Here is a 27,860-nt window from a genome sequence, read left to right as displayed (position 1 = left end):
AATGTGAAGGAATCTCAGATATTGATCACTAGCAGAAAAAAAACTATGCATTTTATTAAAATGAAAATATGTAAATTGTTGACGCGCGTGCACGAGGTGGAGAAGTGGAGCAGTGCACGAGCGGCGGGCAGAAGCCGGAAACATGGCGGCGCTCATGTCACTGACTCAGGTAACTCAACCTTTCAAAGTTTTTTTTATTTTATTGTTATTTTTATTAATTGAAAACTTCACGACGACTATCGCACACCCTTAAGCCTGCTAGACACGGCACACTTTCATAAGGACTGCTTTGTAAATGCGTGAAATGAAGTTTTTATTGTTTTTGTTGGCGAAATGATGAGGCTAATGAAAGCTAACGCAAACCGACTGAGAGACTCGAACTGTGACAGGAAAACGCGTCCGTTTATCTTAACATTTCACCTGGAATTATATATATATATATATTTTATATTCCAGGTTTGTTTTGCGACCTATTTGTCTTTGTCTGGGGGGTCGACAAAACCCCATCTGTGTTTGCTTTAACTTTGACAGGAGTCTGTGTGTGTTACATAAACAACTCATGTCTATAGTCTTATTCTGTATTTACTACCATTAGTATGGTATTGTGGGGATTGAACAAGGAGAGAGGTCTAATTTTAACATCTTCACATACTTTTAACCCCCTGAAACCGAAGAAGAAGAATATTTACTTTAATGCAGTTGAACAATAGGGATATAGTTAAAGCCAGAGGTGAGCAAATCATGGAAAAAGTCCCTGAGACATCATTAAGGGGATAGATAGATAGATAGATAGATAGACAGATAGACAGATAGACAGATTCAACTTTATTGTCGTTGCATAGTACAGGTACACAGCAATGAAATGCATCTACCAGAAGTGCAAATAGTAACAATTGTGCAAATTGCAAGTGTAGATAAATATGTAATTATATGTACAGCATATATAATATGTATATAACATGTAGAGTGAATAATTATAAAGTCTATAGCAGTAAAGAGATGTGTAGACACTGTTGAAAAGTGAAATATGTGCAGAAAAGAGATAAGGAAATTTTCTTTTGAGAGACAGAGATTATACAATAATATTTTCTTCCACAGTTATACACGATTAACACGTATCCATAGTTTAAACATCTGGGGTCGACTGTGCAAAGTAATGCAGATTGTTTTGGAGAAGTAAAGAAAAGAGTGCAGGCAGGGTGGAGGAGTGTGGCAGGAGTGATAAGGGAAAAAGACTGAGACCTAAAAGACTGAGGAGGTGAGACCTGCGATGTTGTATAGTTTTAGAGACCATGGCATTGACTAAAAGACAGGAGGTGGAGCTCGAGGTGGAACACTTGAAGATGCTGAGATTGTCATTGGGAGTGTTGAGGATGAACAGGATTAGACAGGAGATTATTAGAGGGACTGTGCAGGTAGGACGTTTTGTAGACAAGGTGAGACAGGCTCGATTGAGACGGGTTGGTCATGTGCAGAGGAGGGACATGGGTTATATCTGTAGAGGAATGCTGAGAATGGAGCAGGAGGAAAAGAAGAAGACCTGGGAGGAGGTTTATGGATGTGTTGAGAGAAGACATGCAGCTGGAAGACAGTGTGTTTTAGAGATGGATGATCTGCTGTGGTGACCCCAAACTGGAGATAGAAGAAGACCACATTACCATACACAATATAGTCAAAGAATAAAGTTGTGATAAGTATAAGCCTTTAGGATGGGCACATCAGTTCTTAGCTGCAGAATCATAATACAGATGAACTTTTTGGAAAATCTTAATGTTTATGGCATTTGACTTACAACTGAGCAGTTGAGGGTTAAGGGCTAAGCTTGGTGGCACCGGAATTTGAACTTGCGACCTTCCAATCCAAAGTCTTACCCGCTGAGATACCACCTCTGTTAAAAGGTTAACGTCCTTGCTGTTGGTGGTGCCATGGCTTGACCTCACAACCTTGCGATCAGAACCACGTAGCCTTAATGACTGATTTGCTTATCTTTTTTATTATTTTTACTGTCTTTAAATATTGATTTGCTGATCTTTCTCTTGCACTGTATGTTATTTCTGTAGATATCAAATGGAAATCCTGCATACGAAACCTTCTACAGACAGGTAACGTGGTATTTTGCACATTCCTGGGGAACCTGTCAAGTCAGTTAAACAACTGAAAATGAAAAGAATTACATTTTTTGGGGTCTTTCTTTCTTGAAAACATTTTCTCCATTTTCACTTTCGGGAGTAACCAGGGTTTCAATTATCAGAAATTAATGTGTTTAAAAAACATACAGAAGTGAAATATTTTTAGTTTCAGAAAGCCTGTAGGGTTTCAGACCGGCAGTAGGACCTTCAGTATCCACTAGAGATGGGTTATCGAGACAGTTGATCTGATCACTGACACAGCTAGTGACTAACAGCTGGGTAGCGTATATACAGTGTGGATACACCAGACAAAGGGGAGGAGATGTTTCGCAGAACAGCATGCCATTCAAATTAGGATTGTTTACTTTCTTTTTTCTACAGTAAATGAAGCAGTGTTTATGAGGGATATGTCAGAATTTCAACATGTGAATAGTTTTTCCTGGCCACCTCTCATGTTCATTATGCACAAGCTGAACATTAGATTCAACATTCTGTGTGTATAAAATACACAGCGGGCAATGTTTTCCTCATCATATGTAATCAGTGGAGATATTAGGTATATTGTTAAGAGTTAATAATAAGTAAAGAAACAAAAATAAGCGATAAGGATGGCCGCATGAGGAGTACACAGAGACATCTTTCACGATAGGATGTGTTGAATGTATTAGTGCGAATGTTATTGTTACTTTGTTGTATGTATTCGTTGGTGCAGGTGGACCCAGGGAACTTGGGTAAAGTTGGTGCAGCTGAAGCAGCACAGTTTTTGAAGAGGTCAGGACTTTCAGACAGCACTCTGGGCAAGGTAATAACCATAGCTCTGCACCCCCAAAACTAATGGAGATACATGTACTGTTACAAATGCATTCCACAGTGTTAATGAAATGTCCATTCTGATTGGATTGATTTACGTACAAATCACAGGTTTATATTAACGGTCTCATTTAATACTTTATAGTTCCTAGAGTAACGATTTACGTCTTTTCTATAAGGAATCATTATATAACATGGAATTTTCTCACCGACCTTTTTTTTTGTTAATTTTACTTTGAGTGAAAAGAAAAGAGCGGCTGGTGAAGAGACGACTGTTTATAACTGCTGTAATGTGAATGTTCTTGTAGCAGCATGCCTTGATGTGTTTTGTTATTTATTTCCTGTTTTATTTTTGTAATTGGTAACATATTAAGATTATAATTTTCTCATATATTATTATTTTAGATCTGGGATTTGTCAGACCCGGAGGGAAAGGGCTACTTGGACAAGCGGGTAAACGTGTTAGTTGTATATTATTTCATCCTGAGTAATGTGTGTGTACAGTTTCTGTACTGATGTCTGTTTTTGGTCCGTCTTTTTCTCGCTCTGTAGGGTTTCTTTGTTGCACTAAGGCTTGTAGCTTCAGCGCAGAATGGTGGCGATGTCAGTCAGGCCAGCTTGAACCAGACCTTATCAATACCTGCTCCTAAATTTGTAAGGACGTTTTAACGATTGTGATGAAGAATGTCACTGTATATTTTGGTATTGAAGCTGAATTACAAAAAGTAAATCTAAAATCTAAAACTAACTTGTATATAAAGTAAATGATTTTTATTTCATTTTTTGTTGGTATGTTTGTAGAGAGACACTGGGAGCCCTTCTCTAATATTGACTTCATCCAGCGACTCTACATGGACAGTGAAAGTGAGAATATTTACATAAAATCTCAGATAAATGTAAAATCATTGATTCATTGCTGTGAATTCCTCTCACTGGTGGAGGCCTTTTTTTTTTTAATTTTTAAAAAAATTTTTTTTTAAATGTGCTACATAATAGCATTGTGTGAAAAAGTTTTGACCCCGCCCCCATGTTTCTCAATAGAATATTACAAACTATTTGGATGATGTTTACAAATGCAAAGTTATTAAGATTTTCACTAAAAAAACAAACAAACACATTTGCTACTTGTGGTGTTTGATAATCACCTAACTCACTAAATATTTGTTGCTGTAATTTACACGGTCCTCATTTTGTCCTAAGCATGTGCTGGCTCTCCCTCCCTCCCTCCCTCCCTCTCTATCTCTATCTATCCTAAACTGTAGTTTGAAGAAAAAGCTAAGTATGACGGCATATTCGAGAGTCTCTTACCCATCAATGGACTTCTGTCAGGAGATAAAGTAAAACCAGTTCTCATCAATTCGAACCTGCCACTGGATGTGCTTGGGAAGGTACGTTACAAACAAAGTTCTGTTACAACAAACCCTGCTGTTTTATGAAAATGATCATAGCTACAGTTGTGATATTTTCCTAAAACAGCACAACCTGAAGGATTTTATTCCTCTCATACCACATTTGCATTTATAAATCAATAATAAACGACATAAGCTGTTTTTAAACAAACAAACAAAAAATCCTACCACGATTCCTGGTTTCGCAAGTGTTTCTTTCCAAAAAAAAATTAAAAAAGATTATTGGTCTTAGACGATAATAAGCAAGTCTGCCAGCTAAACTGTTGTTGTAGAAACAATCAATTATTTTTATGAGGGAATTCATTTAAACTTTGTAGCCAGCATTTGTCAGATAAAACAGAATTCAGCATTTCAGCAGCAAACTATAAATAGTTTATTACGGTTGACTACTACTTTATTTATATTATGCATTAATAGTACAATAAAAGTATACAAATATTTCTAGAGGTTGTTCATTGAGAATATTCTTTGCATATTTTTTATTATTTTGTCAGATTTGGGATCTCAGTGACATTGACAAGGATGGACATTTGGATAAAGAAGAGTTTGCTGTGGTGAGTTGAAAACTTGCATTTATTATTATTATGTCATTGGGTTATAAACTGTGTAATATGTAGAAAAAAAAAATCAGTGTGCATTTATAATCTGTTTTGTAAACTTGGTCCTGAGTTGCAAGGTTTATGGTATAAACAGAGTCTGTATAACGTTAATCATCAATTAAAAACAATATGTATGAGGACAAAAGTGCATATTTAGTGCTTGTGGTGATTCACTGAGAGCTCGTTTTCTTCTCTGTTCAAGGCTATGCATTTGGTATACCGAGCCCGAGAGAAAGAAACCGTTCCTTCAATTTTACCGCCATCCCTGATTCCGCAATCCAAGTGGAAGAAGAGTGCAGTTGCTCTGGCCGGCTCTGTGCCTGTTCTACCCTCCAGTCCTTTCCTCCTGAAGGAGAACCTTCGGCCTACAACACCTCTGTCCAAGAGCCCTCTGACCATTGCTTCCAATTTATCACCCTCAAACTCCTTCAGGAGCTTGAGCCCAAGCCCTAGTCCTAGCCCAGCACCACAGCAGGTAAAACACAAAATTTTCTTTAGATTTTAAATCCAGTCAATTAAAATTAAAAGATTAAAAAAATATCTCATACCAGAGGTTAATACAACACAATTTATAGTTTATTTCATGAGCTTTTGCTAAGTGCTCCAAATACTTAATACTCAGAACATCTTTTGTAATATTTGTTGAAATTATGGCAGCTCCAAACCTGTTCCACCCCAAGCCCCATAAAACCCTTAAACAAAAAACGTAAACCAGCACCAATCAGACAATACGGACAATGAGACCGCTCATTCAGGAAGCTCCCACTGTTTAACTAGCACTCGGGCGTTCTTGCGTAGGCACGCTAAAGGGAGGGGCGATATTTGTTTAAATTTTGGGTTTCAAAACGTCTACCTCTAGCCAGCGTTTTCCAAAATGCCTGAATATACCCTTAAACGTGACAGGACCGATAAGACATGTGGCGTAGAAATGATTCTATGGTTGTAAAATAAACAATGGGGCTTTAAAGCAGCTAATAAATGGCAGTTCGATTGTTATACAAACGTTACCACCCAGAGAAGGCAAACATTCCCACCCAGTCAGAACACTGTATCAGATGTCGGCCCAAAACCTGCAGAAACGTTTACAGTGCCTTTTGGATAAAGTTTATGTCTGTGTTTTATGGCAAGTCAGATGTTTCCTCAAGTATTAACTTGTTTAAAAATGAAAGACATAAACCTGAACTTGTAATCCTCACAGCAAATTGTATCCAAGTCTCGCTAATTAGTTTGACTTGCTATCCAAAGTGGCCCTTATTTAGGATCTCTTTTTTTTTTTCTTTTCAAGAGTTTACTTTTTATTAACCTGTATGTGCTGTCTTAGCTTTGAATCTGTGCAAGCAAAACTGGTTCCTCAGCATTCTCAGCATGGCCTGATACCCCATGCCTATTGTATTCATGTCATCATGACATACCATGTTTGTATTGCAACACTAAGAGTGTTTTCTTTTTCTGGAATTTTCTGTTGAACCTGTTTACAAGTGTTGTGTCAAAGTAAAAAAAAATCCATTTATACGTTTAGTTTAGATGTTTGAACTTTTAATGATACGTAATAATTCTATAAGTGTGTGAACTGAATATGGAAATCGATGTGTTCTTTTTGTGTGTGTGTTTTGGTAGCCTGTTTCGACAAACTGGGTGGTACCTCAGGACGACAGGGAGCAGTATGAGGAAATTTTCGAGTTAGCCGACTCTGACTTCGACAGCATGGTCGGAGGAGGTGAAGTCAAGGACATCTTTATTAACTCCGGGTTGCCCCAGAGTGTCCTGGCCCACATCTGGTAAAGATGATGACACATGCTGGATTTTTTCTCACATTCAGTCTTACTTGGTCATGTAAGGATTAAAGCTCGATGGGGTATGCTATAGGAAAATAATCAACAGTAGGGTGGTGTGTGTATCTGTTACTGTTACCACCCTGGAGCTGTTCCCCCTGATAAAAACACAGTCTGAACTGTTTTATTACTCGAGTTTATTTATCCAAAAATTATACAGTGCATTTGTACTTTTTTATACATTTTTGTATAGTTACATTTCATATTGTGGAACATCCAAGAAACACTTATGACATAGCAGCTTTTAAAAAAAATGTTCCCCAACCATCCAATATTTAAAACAAAAGAAAAAGCCATGAAATATCATTCATTTCTGTAACATTTCATTTTTGAAACATAATTTAATCTAACCATTTTTTTAATAGAATTTTTTTTTTTTATATATATATATAATTGTACCCTCACAACTATATAACCTCCTCTACCAAAACAAAACTTGACAAACCTATTAGAAAACAAGAGAAAATAACATGGTACTATAAAATTCCCATTACAGAAGTTAAAATAAAAATAAATAATTAAATAATAATAATGAAAAATAAAATGAACAGGGTTTAGTCAGGGGGTGGACGCTGACAAGAACTAAAGTACACAAGAAATGGTCGCCATCTACTGGTACATTTTCCAGGATTACTTCAAATAAAATATCGTACTTTTTCTAATTGTCTTTAAGCCAATGAGTTATAGTTAGTAGTCTTGGAGATTTCCAAAGAATCGAAAGCCTGTACCTGGTTATCAAAGATGTACAGGCCAAAATATCGAACTGCTTTGTGTTGTACCGTGATAAATCTAATGGCACCTTAATAATTACTACACCAGGACAAACATCAATATTAATGGCAGATATAGTTTTGAAGTAATCACACCAGAACCTATGTAACATTGTGACTTGCAAGGAGAATGATAACATCTGTCACAGCTGTCACTAATTCCCGGGGTATTTTTTTTGCTCTCCTTTGTTTTTTTTAGGTCACTGGCAGACACCAAAAGTGTTGGCTTATTGACTAAAGAGCAGTTCTGTCTGGCCATGCACCTCATACAGCAGGCAGTCAAAGGTGTTGAACCTCCAAAGAGTCTGAACCCCGATATGATTCCTCCTTCAGAAAGGGTCTCTGCTGCTTCTACCGTGAGTTTATACTGAACTGTGTACACTTTAACTTAAGGTGTCTGCGCTCATCTGCCAAAGATAAGCATGACTGTAGGTATTCATGCTTGGGTGAAAGGAAAACTAGCAGTTTCAGGTTCCTCAAGGTGATGTCTGAGCCACTGAAGTGCACGTACTGTATGGTGGACAACGTGACACTTGATTTTAATGCCCTCTAGAGGCTGGGTAAAGTACAGCAATAGCCAAAAGTTTTGGGAATGACATAGATATTAATTTTCACAAAGTCTGCTGCCTTAATAAATCCAGAATTTTATAGAGTGATCTGATAAAACCATGCTAGTAAGATTGCAACTACTGTAAATTCACCATTTTATTGGATCATCAAGAACTTCAAGGAGAGAGATTTAATTGTTGTGAAGAATTTTAAATTTTTGGCTTACTTTTGTATAATTTTGTATCGGAACTCACTGCTACGTGTGGAATTATTACATGAAAATGCATGCATTTTTTTATGCACTTTGTATGCATTGGAGGTGTGTTTTTAATATGCACATGTCATGCGTAGAATCAGTACTTTCTTTTCATGGTTAAAGAGGTGAGAGGTTTTATGAAACGGTTTCGGTTCTTCAAATGTTTTAATTAATTTTCTCTTTCCTTTTTTTCTTTTTTTTTTTATCTCTTTATTCTTAGGCAGTCTCATCAGAAATCTCCTCATCGGTCGGTTTTGAAATGACAGGACTTTCCGTCATGTCCAGAGTAAAGTGGTTTTTACCTTTTATAAAATGTAGTACCGACATCTAGTGGTTACTTGCACGCACTACAACCCGTTATACTATGTTTTGCATTAATTTGAACATCTGTGTTTTGCTCAGTTGTCCTTTTCTTTTCTTTTTTTTTTAGGAGGTTAGTAACACAGTGGTGCCTGTGGAGTTGACAGGAAACAAAGAGCTTGATGATGTTAGCCAGAAAGTAGCACAGCTTCAGAGGTGAGACACTTTCAGCACCATGGTAAATTTGCATGTGCTTCTGTTTATTGGTTGTTCGCCTGTGGCCTGGTGACCGCTGCGATACTAGAGATGTATATAAATAAACCTGTATTCTAATTCTACAGGATAAGCTAAAGCTAAGTAGAGTGATTTAATATAACCACATAAGGTGGGTGTAGCCATTTTTTAGTCAGCTCAGCAATTTGTGTAATAGGTGCAATGTAGTTGAAAATGATGTAATTGAATAGATTGTTTGTAATTTAAAATCGTTAGTCATGTGCTCTTACAGCTTTACGTAGGTTCTGTGTCTTTTTTCAGTTTATTCTGCAGTAAAAACTACTTAAGTAGCGACTGTCTTTTTGAACAGCGAGAAGCGCATCATTGAGCAGGAGATCAGGCAGAAGGAGGAGACCCTTCGTCAGAAGAACAGCGAAATTCATGTAAGGCTCAAACTGAACGAAATGATTTATTTTTTAACAGCAATCAGCATTATCTACTCTACTATAGCAGCATTTTCCTCTACACTTTACAAGAACTACCATGACCCAAACCCCAAACAGATGCAAGCTGATATCAAAAAGTTCAGAATAGCACCAGTTATCGCTATTAGTCTCGAAACTTTTTGATACCACCTCGTATAGGGGCTCTTACGTATGTTCCAGTGGCATTTGTGTCGGTCTGTGTTTGTTAGTGTTTGTGCACTTCTGCTTCCTTAACCTCAAGTACAGATAAAGTGCCAGTTGATAAAATCTTGAGCTCGCAACAAAACACACACCTGGAACCATTGTTAAAATTATGGTATTCTACTCTAGCAAAGTTCTGTATTTTTCTTCTGAGCTTGCTTGTGTACATAGAAAGGTGTGTGTGTGTGTGTGTACGTACGTACAGGGCATGCAAGTGGACCTAGAGCAAGAGAACAGCAGTATAAAAGAACTGGAACGACAGACACTTGGCGCCCAGAGCAGACTGCAGGATATGGAGCAACAGAGGAGCAAACTGGAGTGCAAAGTGACTGAGGCTAAGACCAAGGTCCAGGAGGAGAACAACAAGGTGAGAAAGATGGATAGACTAAGAAATTGAGACGCACAGACAGACCAAGAAGGAGAAACATGGACCCAGAAAGCAAGATACAGACCAAGATAAAGAGATACAGACAGAGAGAGTGAGAAAGAAAGAGAGCGATATTGTGAATTAGAGGGGAGATAGAGAAAGAAAGAGTGGTTATCGTGATGGAGAGAAATCAATAGAGAACAGGAGTGTGTGCTTGTGTCAATTGTGTGTGTGTGTGTGTGTGTGTGTGTGTGTGTGTGTATACAGATCTCCTCCATGCAGGCACAGATCATATCTCAAGAGGCAAATCAGCAGACACAGGAGAAGGAGCTGAACAGGACCAAGACAGATTTGTACTGCCTGGAACAGGAGGAAACGCAACTGGAAGAGAAACTGTGTGCAGAAAAAGCCAAGCTGGAGAGCATCCTAAAACTGCTCAAAACCTCTCAGAATGAGATGGATGAGGTTAGAAGCACCACACGCAGCCCAGATGTTAAAACAAGCAGGTGTTCAAACGATTTCTTTCTTTCTGTTGAAATCTCGCACTTCACGTAGGTACGGGAGAAGATCTCACAGATTCAGGAAAGCCAGAAGCAGCTGAATAAGACCGTTGAGCGGTTCGACAAAGTTCTCAATGGCAGCACGTGCAATCTGGCTGAAATTGAGCAGCTCCTTGCTGAGGAGGGTTCAGGAATCCGTAGCACCGTGGTGAGAATGCTACTTAATAAATACTGTGCACATTACTGTAGAACATTTCCGCGTTTAGAACTTAATTAGTCGGCGTTTTCGGCACAAGAGCATGTTTTAGAGGCGGCGTCACTGCTACATCATGGATAATAACCATAACTATGTACATATGGCTGTGGATGAGGTGTTGTATTTTGAATTGGAAGGTTGTGGGTTCAAATCCCAGCACCAACAAGCTGTTCAGTTATATAAAATTAGATCATTGTAAGTTGCTCCGGATAACCGTGTCTGCCAAGTGCCGTAACAGGGTTTCCACAGGGTCTTAAAAAAAAGTCTCAAATCTAAAAATAGAAATTTTAGGGCTTAATTTTTCTTTTGTTTGATTCCTTGGTGTTGTAGTTCTTTCACTAGTCCAAATACAATTCGCTGTATTATGAATTTAAATGACACCAACATGCAACAGCCAATCAGCTGTTCGTTGCAAACATAGCCAAACAAATCCAGAAGCTAACTACATATGTGTTTTTTATGTCGTAATATAGGTCGTAGTAATTACATTTTAAATGTTCTTAAAAAGGTCTTAAGAAGTCTCACATTTGACCTGGTGAATACATGTAATAATGTAAATGTAGTGGATGTGCAAGGAAAATCAGGAAATAAGGCAGTCATGATAAATACTAGAAAAGAAAACATAACAAGAAAACAACTTTTGTTACGTCGAGATCGTGCGAAAATGACGTCGTGATAATAAGAAAAGAAAAACATTTATTATGCATGGCCTCTTAGGACGTCCGTACATTTGTCACCAAGCTAACAAAAATTAATTTGGTGCCTTTTCTTGGAGTTACGATCCTGAAAATAGCGCTCCAAAAGCGTTCCTTTCCCGTCATAACTCACTCTTTGTACGTCCAGTCGTGTCATTCGCCGTCAAAACCCACTTCCCTGGAAACGCGCTTCCTCTGACATCACCTTCACGATCTTCGTCACGTCTCCCGAGCAGGAAATGAGTAGATGAGGGCTGCACTTGTGACGCAGTATAAAGCGTCCTCCTTCTGCTTACATTGATAATATTTTCCTCCCTAATACCTGGCAGGAGAGCAAACATCATCTCTGAATGGTACGTCTGTTTCAGGAGGACTCCTCCTTCAAGTCCAGGCTGGCCATGTTTAATAACAACGCCGCTCAGAACTTCAGCGTGGATCCCTTTCAGACTGAGGACCCCTTCAAAAGTGACCCCTTCAATAAAGGTGCTGTGATGTACAGGGGTAACTGAAATTATAGCTTTCAGTGTGAGTGCTGTGCTGAGGTCAGACAGAACCCCAATGCTGCAGGTCTGACTTAATGTAACGCACTATTTGGAGGTTTTTAATGCATAACTCGCAGACAGTAAATATATTCAAAGCCTAGCTGATGAAAGAATGACATTTCATTCATTGTAAGTCTGCAACTAACGATTATTTTGATAGTCGATTAATCTGACGATAATTTTTTTCCAACGATTAATCGAATACATATACATTTTTTTAATTGGATATTTTGCTTAGTATAACTAAAACTCTAATTCAGGGTTTTTATGTATAAAAGTGTACTTTAAAAATCCAAAAGCCACATATTGATTTCAAATATCTCCAGTTTTGACATTTTAAAGCTTATAGTAGCTGCTTGTTGAGGAGTGCATGGGGGATTTCTCCTTTACACAAGTGCATGTTGGGTTGTTTCTTTCTGTAAAAAAAAAAAAAATAAAACCACAGCATTTGAGTATAAAAGATGAAGCAATTTGTATAAATCAATATTTGTATTGTATATAAACAACCTATATAAAATATAATTTTTGTAAAAAAAAAAATACATAAGCATCTAGGATATACAATTAATTACATTTTTTATAATAATTGAATGATTTATGCTTAAATCGAATATACAAGCTTTTGAAGGCAGTAAAGCCGCAGTAAATCACGTTTGTAAACAGATAAGTTACTGTTGTAGTAGACAAATGCTATAAAAGAGAATGGAACGGGGAAACGCAGAAAGCTAACAGGCTTTTAGATTTAGTGTTTGTTCGCACCGGTTGAATTGAATCCATCACTATGTCGCGAGCGAGCTGATGCTCGTGAGTCACGCCAGAACAGATCCAGTGATGACTGTCCCGAAGTTACAAACAGTTTACACAAAGCACTTCATTAAAATATACGATTTTCACATGAGGATGATGCAGGTTTTGCTCATGATGCTAATGTTTCGCTTTCGTCTGTGATGCCAGTGTGTTTTCTTTTTATGTGCTTGTGCATCACTGGGGTACTTCCATCCCACACAAGCGCCGCTCTTTATAACTTGCAAGTTCTTTCTTGAGGTTAATATAAAATGCTTCGATGCCTTGGTTGACTTGGGACGCACCCTTTTTCCTGCTGCCGGTTGACTCTGTACTTTCCCACTAACCGATAATAGCATTCATTAACAACAAATTTCATTATCGAGTATTAACAATTTTATTGATTAGTTGTTGCAGCCCTAATTCATTAACAGAAAAGTGTGAATTTCCCCAAAAAGTTAATTTCCATAATGTTTTATTCCTCACTTCTGGGAAAAATGTGTCCGAAAATAGCACCGATAACTACCTGCATTTCAGTGTTTGTATTTTATTTAATGTCCGAGTCCATGTTTATCCAATAAATCAGATTAACTATGTAAAAAAAAATTATTTATTAACTATCTGTATTTAAGAACAATTCGTCTTTCTTCTGCAGCTGACCCATTCGGTGGAGATCCCTTTAAACAGAGCGACCCGTTCGGAGACCCCTTTAGCAGATCAGAAGGCTTCACTAACAGTCCCACCAGCTCGTTAAACGTAAGTGGGTTTTCAAGGGTGTGTTTGGATGAGTTTATGGTCTCTAGCGTTTTGTTAAAGGTCTTAAGTAGGACGGATGTCATTTAAATGACTGCACCCCTTTTTATGAATTCTTATAAGCAATGACTTAGTTGAGGAAAATGTAAACATATTTCCCCAACATATATATATATAACTTAGTAATTTTGCATGCAAAGATCTTATAAAATAAGTGAAGAGCCTGTTTAACAAGCACTTTTGCTAATTTGGCTGTGGGCAGATAAAAAGATACCATTGTTACAGATCTCACATGTTTTTCTTTCTATATATTTAATGCATGTTGGGTTAAATGCAAATGATCTTTGTATGTTGCAGTTGCTTTTAGTCAGTGTGTTGCAGTGTTTCAGTAGGAATATAAAGCAAATTCCTTTCTAATTTTGTCAGCAGGCAGATTTGCCATCAATTTAACCATGTGAATTGTTTCACCAGACCATTACATACACCTGGTCCTCGAATTTGTGTTATTAGTCACATGAAAGGAAACAAATGTGAGAAATACAAAACATGCTTTAGTGTTCACAGTAAAGAATTATAACCGTGTTATAGTTTGCATTTGTGGTTTCTTTAAAATGAGGAACTCCTCCGGGGGAAGCACCGTATACTTACTGTACTCTCTAAACCATGAAGAGATGGTATTTTCTCTCCTGATTTGTCTTTCTTCCCTTTTATCCTCTCTGATTCCTTCTCATGCTGCAGGCCAGCTCTTTTGGAAGGCAGGGGAATCCTACATCCGGCGGTTCTCCTAAATTTAAAGGGTCAGGTACTGTATGTTTACTGCAAATTCAGTTACTCACTTGCGTAATCCGTTTGCACGTCCCCCCGTTTAGGTCACAAACACGTAACGATGAATTTTTTCCACTGCGCAGTACGAGACACTGTCTGGCGCAAACCAACAGGACTTGGGGTCCTTGTTCATTTTCCACTAAATGAAGAGTTGGTTGGAACGGTTACAGAGATGACAGTAAAAACGGCTACGTCATCGTTATAGAGCACAAGGATGCCTTTGTGCGACACGAGCTCACTGCTGTGCTGAAATTACTGATGAAATTCTCGGTTAAAGGTTGTTCAGTTTCATTAACTGTAAAGGTGAAAGAAAGAACAGGTTTAGTTTAAAAGGAAAAACAAACAGTTCTGTGGGGAAAAAAAATCCATGTATACATTTTTGTTGCATTATCAAGAATTGTTTGTGCCGGTTTCAATACAGCACAATGCAAAAACAACTAACTAACAAAAACAATAATGAGATGATCATGCTTGTGTGCTGTTTATCAGGTTTATCTCTTTGTTTATGTATTTGTTTTCACAAACCTAAGCGTTCCTGTTTTTGTTTTTTTTCTAAACATTTCAGTTGTTCGTTGGTCATTTTCATCATTTCATAAACGTTCTGTGGTTAGCCTTTTCAAAATCGTCTATAACAGGAAGCTCGAGGGCTTTTCTGGGTATCGGAGTGACTCTTTTGGTGAGAGAAGATGCTAGATAAAATTTACACACACACTGTGCAATAGTCTCTATTTCTCTTTCTCTCACACACGCAGCCACACTGTTCCTCCTATGTTAACCCATACACACGAGCTGCATGACCAAGCTGTTAACCACATCAAATTAGTTCAGATTTACTGACACAATATTTACAATGATGCAAGGACTAAAACACGATGGGGTATTTTAGAGCAAATCTTGTGGAACTTTGTGCTTCATGAGCTTCTCTCTCACACGTGTTCTCTCACCCACTCTCGTTACGTTACTAAGTAATGCAGAGTGGGAACCTAGAAAGCACTTAATGACTTACAAACTGAAGATTTTGTTGTATGAGTATTTAATATTACATTCCGATATCTGGAAATAAAGGAAGACAAAGAGACGTGGTGGTGGAATGAAGAAGTGCAGGAGAGCATCAGGAGAATGAGGTTGGAGAAACAGAATTGGGATCAGCAGAGTGATGAAAAAAGTTGGCAAGAGTACAAGGAGATGCAGCAGCAGGTGAAGAGGGAGATGCAAAAGCCAAGGAAAAGGCATATGAGGAGCTGTATGAGAGGTTGGACACTAAGGAAGGAGAAAAGGATTTGTACTGATTGTCCAGGCAGAGGGAAGAGCTGGGAAGGATGTGCTGCAAGTTAGAGCAATTAAGGATGGAGATGGAAATGTGTTGACTAGTGAGGAGAGTGTGTTGAGAAGATGGGGGGAGTATTTAGAGAAGCTGATGAATGAGGAAAACGAGAGAGAGAGAAGGTTGAATGATGTGGAGATGGTGAAGCAAGAAGTGAATCGGTTTAGTAGGGGAGGAGTGATAGTAGAGATTAGGAGGATGAAGAGTGGAAAGTCGGTAGGACCAGATGACATACCGGTATGGTATGGTACGAGATGGCAGTGGAGTTTTTAACAAAATTGTTTAACAAGATTCTGGAAGGGGAGAGGATGCCTGAGGAATGGAGAAGGAGTGTGCTGGTACTGATCTTTAAGCATAAGGGAGATGTGCAGACCTGCAGTAACTACAGGGGAATAAAGTTGATCAGTCACACCATGAAGTTATGGGAAAGAGTAGTGGAAGCCAGGCTGAGAGAAGAGGTGACCATCTGTGAGCAACAGTATGGTTTCATGCCGAGGGAGAGCAATAAGGACACAATATTTGCTATGAGGATGTTGATGGAGAAGTTTAGAGAAGGTCAGAAGGAGTTGCATTGTGTTTGTGGATTTAGAGAAAGTGTATGAAAGGGTGCAAAGAGAGGAGTTGTGGTATTGTATGAGGAAGTCTGTTGTGTTAGGGTGTTGCAGGACATGTATGAGGACAGTGTGACAGCAGTGAAGTGTGCAGTAGGAACGACTGGTTCAAGGTGGAGGTTGGACTGCACCAAGGATTGGCTCTGAGCCCTTTGCTGTTTGAGGGGTGATGGACAGGTTGACAGACAAGGTCAGACAGGAGTCTCCATGGACTATGATGTTTGCGGATGATGATGTTTGTGGTGCGAGTAGAGACAGAGTATTGCAGAGGAGGGACATGGGGTATATTGGTACGAGAATGCTGAGGATGGAGCCACCAGGAAGAAGGAAATGAGGAAGACCAAGGAGGAGGTTTATGGATGTGGTGAAGGAAGACATGCAGATGTAGAGGACAGAGGGGTATGGAGACGTATGATCTGCTGTGGCGACCCCTAATGGGAGCAGCCAAAAGAAGAATAATTTAATATTACATCCATACAGTAAAGAAATAGTGAATTAGCTGTTACTATAGAAAGATGTTTTAGTAGATAAGCTGTGAATTTATTTAAAACCGGAACTACTATCCGAGCCGCTGCGATAGAAAATTAACCAGCACCTTCTGGCTGGTCAGATTTAAGAATTCACCACCATTATGCGTGGAATTTTCCAACCTGCAATTCAGTTGGAGCTAATATAGTATACCAGAGCTTTCCAGAAGAAGAAGTCATGAAGTTCACACAAGTGTTTTTCACAATTTCTGTTTCATCCACGGCGCTTCAGATTTTCCTGTGGTGTAAAGGCTATTTATAGAGCGTTTACCTGCACGAAAAGAAAAAGAAATCCAGCAGCTGTTCCTAAAATAGTGCTGCCTTATACAGGCTTCGCTTTGTGGCCAAACAGAAAGGCCTGCTAACGTTGCTGCATGAAAACTCCTGAGGAACACTGAGACTTTTCAGCTGTGCCACTGCTTACGTCCTCCCTCTCACGCCATAGATGTCGAACAGCTACACACTATTTCTGTTTTCTCATTGAGGAAATAGGGTTAATTTATGAAAAACACAGACTCGTACACCTAGTATGAATGTATGAATACTGGCTTATGTGTGCTGCATTATTACGGGTCCTGTGTAGCACGCATGGAATAAACACACAGGGGTTTCCACTTGTAATATCGGCTTGCTGAACGCCAGTTCTGCGGTCACTGAGACAAGCAGCCCATTGTGGAGATGTGATTTGTGTGCGTGCGCAAGTGTTTGTTTCATTCTCTCTGTTTACCGGCTTGTTCGCGAAGTCATGAATTGCGTTCCATTGCCCTGGATGATAAGGGCTGTTTGCCACAGTCCATCGAACAGTGCCTCCACTTAACTCGCTAATCAGGTAATTAAAGACATACGTCATAAGCATCGCACGGGGGGGAACTTTCATGCTTTTCAGTAGCAGTCATGGAAAACTAAACAGTGTGGCCCTAGTAAAGTCACGCGCCTAAAATAAACGTGCGGCTCCCGGGCTGTTCGTGACGCTGCCGCTGACCCGATGGACTGTAATTCAGAGAAAATGTGTACCCGTCTTCGAATTAATAAAATGCACTGTGTTTGTCTCCCCTCCTGTCTTCTTTTTCTCCAACATAGATCCCTTTGCTCCAACGGGCTCTTTCTCCGAATCCTTCGGCGGGAACGGTGGCTTTGCAGATTTTGGAAATATGTCAAAGGTAGGAGGGAGGTCACCGGTGAAACGGCCTATTCAGTAATCACGCCGCAGGAAAGCACGAGCACATCGTGCACCGCCGGTCGTTGTTATCTATCATCTGCCCATAACTGCTCATTTATGCTCTCACCAGGAATCACGACGAGTTACCGGGATAATTGGGGGGGAATTTTTAAACTAAGTGTAGCATTCAAATAGCTCGCTGGCATGTTCTTTACCATCCTCACACAGCACATATTGTCCTGTTCGCTGATGAGGCTGAGATCTGTTTATAAACCTGTGTTGTCTTTTTAAGGTCTCCAGTGGGCCACGTACAGGCCGAAAACCCACCTACCCACTGCCTCCACCCAAAAAAACAGTACCAGCCAGACCAGCACCACCACCGTATGGTACGTGTTAACATCCACTGGATCAACGTATATTTCATTCGCTTTACTGTGTGGTCTGCGATCTATTTAGCGTATATATAAACATACACTATATTGCCAAAAGTTTATGGACACCGGGTCAAAAGTATGGTGTGTTTTTTTATTTTTTATTTTTTTTTGAGCATCGCATTCCACATTTAGTCCCAATTTGCTCTTATAATTCTCGCCACTCTTCTGAGATGATATCCCACTAGACCACAAGGGTGATAGTAAAGCCAGGTACTGATGTAGATGAGATGAGGAAGCCTGGGGTGCGGTAAGCGTTCAAATTCATGTTCAAGAGATGTTCCACTCCAACCTGTGTAAAGCATATCTACATATTTCCATGCTGGAATAGGTTTTGGTTTCCAAGTTCAAGTAAAGGCAAAATTTTATTATACCGCATCCAAAGACGTTCTCTACAATTGTGTGGCTCCAGCTTTGTGGTAACAGTTTGGAGAAGACCCACATATGGCAGGAAAGGTCAGGTGTCCCGTTACTTTTGTCCATATTGTGTATCAAGGATGTCTGTTTTATTTTTCACTTAGTCATGTACTGTTGAACTTGTTGAAAGACTTGTGAAATGTTTCATTCGGAATGAGCTGAAGCTCGACTTATAGCAGTACTGAAGTGTTATTTTCGTTTTAGTTTTGCATTTGCGATAACAAACATTTCGGTCTTTCGTACTGCTCTGATGTCTGCCATCTAATTCCGAAGCTCAGTCCATATATTCTCACACACTCCCCCTCTCTACATAAAACACTGATATCATGATTTACAAACGTTTACTATTCATTCTAGTTTCATTTTCCTGAAACTGCTACCCGAGATTACACGATAGTCAGTCATGCACAGCCCTACGATCGGCCGTGATATTTTCCCTCACACTTCTGCTTTATATATATATATATATATATATATATATATATATATATTTAGATTTTTTAAGTATGAACAGCAAAATAAGGAAAAGCGAAGACCAACTGAAAAAAAAAAAATAAAAAAACCACCTCTTTCATTCTGAGTCAGCAGGTTATTGGTGCCACACCCAAGAATTGAAATGGCAACCACTTGGTTGTTGGTGCAGAACCCAGTAAACCCACAGTTTTTCTTCGTTTCTTTTTTTGTGTGTGTTTATTTCCCCTTCTGTGACCTTCAGCCTTGTTTGTTGTGCGCACAATATGAAGCAGGGGTGTCACGTTAGATAGAAGTTCAGATAGGGGTTGCATGGAGAACAGAAGAGTAAGAAAGCAGATGCAAATATTTTTTTCTCAAAATTCGAATGCGAATTGAAATGCCATCCTCATCAAACACCAAGTGTAGCGATCCAAGCATTTAAGCTCATACTGTAAATGAAAAGACTGGTAAATTTTCCCACCCAACCCACAATGTCTGATCGGCATATGAGTCATATTTCGGTTCATCCACGTCCTTGTCAGAATTATTATTATGATTTTTTTCAACAGACATTTCTCAGAATCTGCACCACCTATATTCTTGTGCATCTCTTCTTATTCATGTGCCTTTTTTGAGAACGATCGGTTCGACCTTTCACTCGGGCGTTGTTTACAAAGCTCTAAGCCCTGCGCCGCGATGTTTGTTGTGCGCGCGCGGTACCAGGTCGAGTTGTTTTTCTGTTGTCACTGTCGACATAGGTGTGGTGCTGCTTATATCACAGAGCGAATGTAGCAATGGAGCAGGGGGCAGAGAAGAGAAGAGAGACTGTATGTGTGTGTGTGTGTATGTTTGAGAAAGAGTAAGAGTTTGTGTGAGAATCTGATCGCTGTACACACTTCACACCCTGCAGAGAAGCAGCAAGTGCGAGGTTCCCACGGCCAGCTAAAAGTGTCCATGCCCTCGTATGTTCTCTGCTTTACAACTTGAAGCAAAAACGTCTCTCTGTGCAACACCTCCTCCTGCTGCTAATTTTAACAAGTTGTGATACTGCTACTGCTGCTACTACTACTACTACTACTACTGCATAAATAATAGTAATAATAATAATATTGATGGTAATAATAAAACAGCTGCTACTATTAGAAATATTACCACTCCTTCTCTACTAATATTACTACTGATGGTAATGATACTATGACTGCTGTTATTGCACTTGTATCTGCTAATGCTGCTACTACTAGTAAAAAGAAAGAAGAAAGAGTCTTGTTAGATACATTAGAGCAGGGCTCCCCAACCATCAGGCTGCACAGAAAGAATCAGTTTTGATTTTATTTCCATTCCATTTTAGTCTGCAATGTGTTTTATTAAAACAAAAGTTCTCACTGATTTCGTTTTCATTATGTCATCAAATTAATAATCAAGTCATACAATATGTATAATATTAATATAACAGGCACGTCATCGTGCGTTACAAATTCCACGGTCTGTGGAAAAATCGCATCTTTTTGCTGCAGTCAAGAAATTCTTTCTCCACATTTCCTAGTTTGTTGGGAAGGTGGGGTTCTTTGGGGTAGAGAGAGCTTCAACCCTGCACCTTCCAATCAATAACTCAGAGCCTTTTCACCACTGCTTTTACTACTATTCTCCTTCTTCATTTTCTTCTTCATTTTTTTTATTTGTATAACACTTTTAACAATGTACATTGTCTCTTTACAGAGATATTAGTATTATTATTATTATTATTATTATTATTATTATTATTTGAACAGATACTACAACTGACACATTTCTTTATTTTACTTCCCTGCCATAAATGTTTCTATAAAAATATACATTATATATATATAATGTTTGGTCTTTTCATCTTGTCTTAAAGATGTGCAGGCTTCTGCACTTCACTGTTATAGTGTAGAGGAAAGAAAAACTAAATATGCATGTCTTAAGGACATTATGAAATGAAAATAAAAATGAGGCAGTGCAGTTAAGGGTGTGAGATTGTGAAGTGGCCTGAGTTTCTCATGGGTGCCTAAAAAATCACCTCATGCCAGTTTCTGCTCACTTCTCTCTCTTGTTGCTTTCTGTTTCCGCTGCAGCTTTCAGTAAATAACTCGCTTCGCTTACATGCTGTGCCTCGCCCTTGATAAAAACAGAGGAAGCCCTAAAACCAGTCTTTCACTTGCTGTGAGCAGCTGCTGCTTGCCCTTTTGCACTCAGAGAGTGGCACACGGGTGATTGTTGATAAGGAGGCTTTATTTTTCATAAACCACATCTCACACCCTGGTTCCTTTTTTCTCAGCAACATTTTGAAGGCACTACCATCTACAGACTGAAGTGAATCTCCCGAGCTGCAACTAAAGAACTGTATACTACAAAGCCTCAAGAAACGTTTGTTTTGTTTGTCAACAGTTGTAACAGCTCACGGGCGTTGCAATTGGTTTTTGAACGTGGCATGAATTTGCAGAAATGAAACCTTTGCTTTGGTTTTGGTACACCGCAAGTCGAGCTTTTTTAACGCACCACGGCCTGATCCCATGCCTCTGCTTTGCTCGGGGGTCAGGTCGAGCGCTCAGAAAATGTGAACAGTGATTTCAAGGTTTTTTTCTCCCTCTTTCTCTAATCAATGCTCTTTCTAAACTGTTTTAGGCACATGTTCAGCAGGAACGCATACGGGAGTTGGCGCTCATAGACAAACGCACGGTGTTCCCCGCTTTGTGGGGCCGTGCGAGGACTCTCGCTCCTCGCCTCAGCCAAGTAGATCCACCTTAACAGACTCTCTTACTCTTGCAGACCTTAGAGCAGTAAGTCGATTCTAGTTAACCCTTGCCGGTGTGTCCAGCATAGCCAGCTCTGAGTGTCCCTACAGGCATGCAAGCACGTCCTGTAACCTGTATCCATTGTGCTGCTTTCTGTTGCGTCGTATTGTATTATATTGTATTGTTCATCCAGCTGCAGCTGTGTTGTCATTATGTCTTAGTCCCAGCATGCTCTCCTCAGCCATTCATGTCTAAACCAATAGCCAGCAGCATTTAAGACCTGTACAGTGTAGCAGCCCTGCAGCTCCTAACCATTCCCTTAATGCTTGTTGTGTTCCTCAACCATGCATCCAGTCACACTTTTGCGTCTGCCTGAACCTGCTTGCCTCCTGCGCAGTGTCGTTCATACGGATCCGTTGTCTAGTAGTCAGTACACACTATTTATCCTCGGAATAGAGCGAACACTTTAGACCTTCAGTCTGTTTCTCACTCTCACCCTGTCAAATATAGACGAGAAAGTTGTCCAGAGCTTCACCCTTTCAGGTTAACACCACCATCACCACCATCACACAGCATCACCTAGTCTGTGATCCAGCTCAGCACAGTCTCTGCTGTAACTCAGCTCAACTTCGTCATTGCATTTCGTACCAAAGCCTTTTTCTACATGGAAAAATAGAAAAATGAAGCTCTTTTGTTTTTTAGAGGTTAACATCAAACTCTCATTTAAAATTGTGTGCCCTTAAAGGCATCACAAATATATAATTATATATGATTTATGTGTATGATGTACACAAAATTATACATTGTTTACTATGCAAGTGCATGTGAGTGCTTTTTGCTATTACTTGTTATCCAGTATGTGTAAGTATATGATTTGCATCTACAGCACATTACTGGCATCTACATACAGGCTTTATGCCTTCTTTAGTGTGAGAGCTTGACTTTTTAACCTCCTGAAAACAGGAAGTGCAATAGGTAAAACCACCTACTCGTCCTGACCAAAGTGTTAAACACCAAATTGCAAGTCCTCGGGTTTGACAGTGCAACTTCTGCCTTTCTTTTTTTCTTTTTTTAAACAACCCTAGCTATTTCATCTCTATTTTTAGTGTTCGATCTGCTATAGGGTTAAAGATTTCACTTCGTTTGACAGTAACGCTATGGTTTCATCCTGTAGTAGATCTGACTTCCACTGTGAAGGTAAGTCCAAAACACGCCGACACGATTTAGTCCCGCAGTCTAAAATGACCGTGTTAGTGTTTTTTAGTGCTTAGCTCCAGCTTTTGCATGTTGTTTATTGTACTGTATACAGCCCTTGCATGTGTTTTGTTGTGCAATTGGGCGAGTGGTATATGTTTGTAGTGTCCTCGTGTGTAGCATGAGCTTGTTTGTGGTGGTGTTTTTTATTTTATTTTTTTATTTAGTCCTCATTGCTTTAGAACTGTTGCAATGTGTCTTTCTCCCAGGCCCTGAACATTTGAAGGTAAGTCAGCACAATCGTTTGGTGACCACAACCGAGCTTCATGTGTGCTTGTGTGTTAACCACAGCGAGCACCTGCCCCACCCTCTTCACCTTCAATGTGAAAACAGATTTATTTGGCTCTCACTCAGAATAAAGATGCAATATTACCTTTAAGCTTATGCTGCATTTTGAATAAGCACGTAGGCATCATTTAATTGCTGTACATTGATTATAATTTGGAATAGACGTGTGGATTGGGGACAGAAAGCGAAAGCACATGCAACTGTAATGAATCTCACACAACGAATGGGGTTAACGTTGGGGTTCAGGTGCGTCACGTTTTTCATTGCTCACTTCACTGGTCATTCATTTGTGCAGTGAGAAATTGTAATTGCATGTCTATTGTCATGCATTTAGATTCACCGCTTTACTATTTCATGTATTCGAAATTGTCACGTCAAACCAAAATGAAAGTAACTTCAAAGTGTGATCGTTAATTAATATGCTATTAAAATTAATATCAGCGTTCTCAGCATACCAAAAAAATACCAAGTGAACGTGGGTGAATTTATGAGATGTCAATGATTTGATTGAAGTTTTGTGGTTGGGTGGCATCACAACTGAGCATGTCAGATTGTTGTGGAACAGAATCACACCTCCACTGTAAATGAAACCCCTCCATCAAATACAACCCACGGAATAACACCTGACGGGGTGTGCTGTTAAAGAAAAATAATCATCGCTTTTATCCTGGAATGCATCACCACCCTGAAGTTGATCTTTTTTTCCTATAACAGCATGTCCTGAAATGAAGAGTTTTATTCCATCTTATACCACAGCAATTTGCCGATTTTGAATTTATTAACGAACAACATCGGCCTTTTAATCCGTTAGTTACTTTGAATCCTTTGGCTATTCTGCAAGGCAAGTTTCTGTCATTACTTAAATTAAAGCAAGTCATTCTCCGTCTCTCATTCCTTCCTCTCTTGATGTTAATAAAACACAAATGCAGCTTTTTCCTGTTGCTGACAAACCACAAAACTCAAACTCCTCAAACTACAGAAGTGCTGACACTGAAGACTCCTTTCATAATTGTCTCTTTTGTTAAATACTTCATCAAGTCAATAATGGTGCTTTTACATTTGAATCCATTTTTATTTAGATTTCATGGACCTTCCATTGTACAATCGCCTATAAATGAACTTTTACTACGGAGAAGTGTCAGACCAAACTAGCGTCAGAGCTACTGTTAGAAAATAAATCAACACCTCTTTGTCCTACCAGATTCAAGTGCTGTGGTATAAATAAAGCAACATTTTTCAAGAGATTTGTCATTTGAACTGATCAATAAGATTTTTTTTATATATATATATAAAAAAATGAATGGAAACATTCATATGCTTCATCGTAATCAACCAATCTGTCCATCCAATGCCATGTATGCCTGAGTGTATTATTTGTGTGTGTGTGTGTGTGTGTGTGTGTGTGTGTGTGTGTGTGTGTGTTTGTTATTGTGTTTGCTGTTACTCAGACATATCCGATGTAAGCCTCTCTCTGTGTCTTGCTTTCTCTTAGTTCGGAAATGAAGTCGAGCAGCTGGAGTGGGCCAAGCGAGAGAGTAAGAAGGAGGAAGAGCGCTTGAAGAGGCTCCGCCTCCAAGAACAGCAGGATCTGGAGCTGGCTCTCGCTCTGAGCCGGGTCGACATGTCCAGAACGTGAGGCCAGTCCACAGAGCCTTGTCCAGAACCCAGGGCCACCATAGCTATCCCAAATACCACTTCCTCCGAGGGTAAAAAAAATAACAGAACACCGGGTCTATTGAAATTCTTACTGTCGAGCGTTCCCCCGAGCTTTGAGGCTCACATAACTCAGTTGTTTTCTCTGCTGCTAAAATTGCACTCTATCCCACGCTGCCCAACACACAGGCAAACCAAATCTCATGGGTTCATCTCTCAGGTTCCAATTAAAACGCATTGTGATATGAGACAAAACCATGACTGAACAAATGACCAAAGGTTATATAAGCTGAACAGACACATTTAATATAATTAAAAATTGCTTCAGACAGTTTTTTTTAAATTGTTTATTTGTTTGTTTTGGCTCTACCAAATACAACACTGGTAAAAGAGTGCCCTTGATAAAAAGAAGACTCTTCTAATGCTCTGTTCGCTTTGGCCATGAAATTTTATTTTGTTATTCAGAAGTCCACCTACTTTGCACCGTATTTATTGTTTTCTAAAATAGGAGCATTTTATAAAGACACGGATCAGCACCTTTTCTAGTAAAGAAACCTCACATCATTTAAAACCAAGCCATGTTACATACCAACCCCATAAACATATTCACTTCAAATACACGTTTTATTAAACAATTTATACGCATCTTTTATTAGAACTGCATTTGTTCGATTTGATATGTTAGGGTTCAAGCTTTGTACTATCTTAGCAACAGATTAGCAAGGAAATACTGTATTAGCTATATGCACTCATTAGACATAGGGACAATCTTTGCTACGTTTGTCAAAGTCTTATTTTTCTACAACGAACGTACATTTTGTTTTTTTCCGTACTATTTCGGTGCATGAAACTTTTGCATATAGGAATTAAGAGTGAAGTGGTGAACGCTATCACGGTGAAACGTCAGACCTCATGCACCATTGGACTGCTGGGAAATCGTTAGTCAGGCGATTTAGATTTTCTAATTTCTGTACAGTTGATAAAAATCTAAATTCTGGATTAAGTGGAAAAACGTAACGCTCGCCTGCTGCTTGCGTGTATGACTGTAGGGTTGATCTGAAATCACGGGGGACATCATTTACTGCCCGTTTCGGCTCTGTTACTCAAGCACACCTCACATCACCGAAGTGATTTTTGATCATTTACTCAGTGCATTAAAGGTCATGTTGTTAGCGCATATTGGAAGCAGTTAGCAAACCTCATTCGGTAGTAATGCTTTATTTTGGGATTTAAGTTACTTTTCAGTACACACAACCAAACTTCAGGCCAAGTATCAGCACATGAACTGATTCCAAGTATGATGTATTTTTAGTTATAAGAGTGTGATTTGATTGTTTTTGCCCTTTACGAGCGCACAGCCATCGATCTGTGCAGTTTTTCTGTTTTCCGAAGGGTCGCTTTTCACTGATGGTAAAATAATGTATAAATTGTGATTGCAGGAACAATTGCGGTGAAGCGGAATTCCTGATTTGTTTAACACGATTTTCAGAACGTTTTCTTATGGCTTTATACTGTATATGGTGTTATTTCTTTATGTCCTAATATATTTATTGTGTTTGTCCAACACTACCTTCATAATATTTTCTGTTTTAGTTTCTGTATATCAACAGCAAATGTGAGAAGTATTTATATTTTGTTAAGCGGTCCTGATAACATGCCTGATTTGTTCTGCTTGTATGGATTTGTTTGAATGGAGATGGATTTTATTTGCTTGACTTTCACATTAAACTCAAATAATCGATGAAAATCAATGGGATTTATTTTTAATGAAGTCAAATTACATACAGATTCGCGGATTCATTTCTGATTACAGTGTTGGTTCAGGTGTCCCGCACACCTGAAATGTTTTTTATCTTATTTCACTAATGAAAATATTTCTTTTTGCAGCATGAGTCTCTTATTCATTTTTATTTTTATTTTTGTGGTGGTTTTTTTTTTTTACTACAACGTGAAATTCAATCCTGGCAATATTAATGCAAAGAACTCTCACATGGAACCCTGAGCATTAATCAAACCTCTGTATTGGGTTTCTTAGTAAGATCCCTCACACAATAACAGATGTTTGCATGAGTTTTCTATTGAGTTGAAGTCATGATACAGCAGGAATGTGAGTTTAGCCATTCTTTTGACTCTTTTTAGTCATTTTCACCTCAGTCGTTCACTGAGCATGTGCACGATTAATTATGTTGTTATAGGTACAGTTTCAGTGATCAGAATTCCCTATTGGTTTGTCTCTCACTCATGGGCTACACTCAACATCTGGTGTATTGGTAAGGAAAACATACTGGTATTGGTAACTGTACCAAGATGCATTTGCCTGCCTAATTAACCTAATTAACCTGGGTAATCTTCATCCTTTAACATTTTAACTCTGTGCTCTTGCATATATTTTGACTCTCGGCTTGCATCTCTATTTCATCTCCGCAGGTGTTTACGCACACGCTGCAAGCTTCGAGTCCTCGGCGTCGGCAAGGTCGCGCATACTTACCGGTTTGGCGCGTACGACTGAGCCATGGGTGCAGGTGCTACTTATTTATGTTCATGTCACTTTCCACGGATACAGGAATACATTCCTTAAAGTCACGTGCGTCTTTCCGATCGTGGATAACAAAAGTATTTCACTTCGTTACAGCCAAATCTAGTCTAGTCATCTAGCACATACTACAGATTATTTTCCTCTCTTATTTTTTTTTCTTTGTCAATCCCAGTAACACTG

At 39.1% G+C, this 27,860-nt stretch overlaps 1 protein-coding gene across 3 annotated transcripts; it reads left to right on the top strand.

The window, feature by feature from the left end:
- Positions 1-88: 88 nt before the first annotated feature.
- eps15l1b (epidermal growth factor receptor pathway substrate 15-like 1b) lies at positions 89-26,895 on the top strand. Of its 3 annotated transcripts, XM_046876060.1 has the most exons (25): positions 121-169; positions 2,061-2,102; positions 2,842-2,931; positions 3,345-3,392; positions 3,492-3,593; positions 3,741-3,803; positions 4,202-4,327; positions 4,843-4,902; positions 5,150-5,422; positions 6,565-6,725; positions 7,749-7,905; positions 8,575-8,640; positions 8,785-8,870; positions 9,238-9,310; positions 9,759-9,920; positions 10,188-10,385; positions 10,476-10,628; positions 11,740-11,854; positions 13,352-13,452; positions 14,188-14,251; positions 17,817-17,896; positions 18,188-18,281; positions 21,840-21,994; positions 23,413-23,429; positions 24,984-25,115. In XM_046876060.1, the coding sequence occupies exons 1-24, from the start codon at positions 143-145 to the stop codon at positions 23,425-23,427; spliced, it is 2,511 nt and encodes an 836-aa protein (XP_046732016.1). In that variant the 5' UTR covers positions 121-142; the 3' UTR covers positions 23,428-23,429; positions 24,984-25,115. The 3 variants fall into 3 exon arrangements, with proteins under 3 accessions (XP_046732015.1, XP_046732016.1, XP_046732017.1); XM_046876059.1 differs by lacking the exon at positions 23,413-23,429 and having other exon boundaries at positions 89-169; positions 24,984-26,895; XM_046876061.1 differs by lacking the exons at positions 21,840-21,994; positions 23,413-23,429 and having other exon boundaries at positions 24,984-25,125.
- The last annotated feature ends 965 nt before the right edge of the window (positions 26,896-27,860 follow it).

This window comes from Silurus meridionalis, chromosome 20 (genome assembly GCF_014805685.1).
Source record: "Silurus meridionalis isolate SWU-2019-XX chromosome 20, ASM1480568v1, whole genome shotgun sequence".
NCBI lineage: Eukaryota > Metazoa > Chordata > Actinopteri > Siluriformes > Siluridae > Silurus > Silurus meridionalis.
The sequence above is the reverse complement of the archived record's forward strand: the minus strand, read 5'-3'. Positions and strand labels throughout refer to the sequence as shown.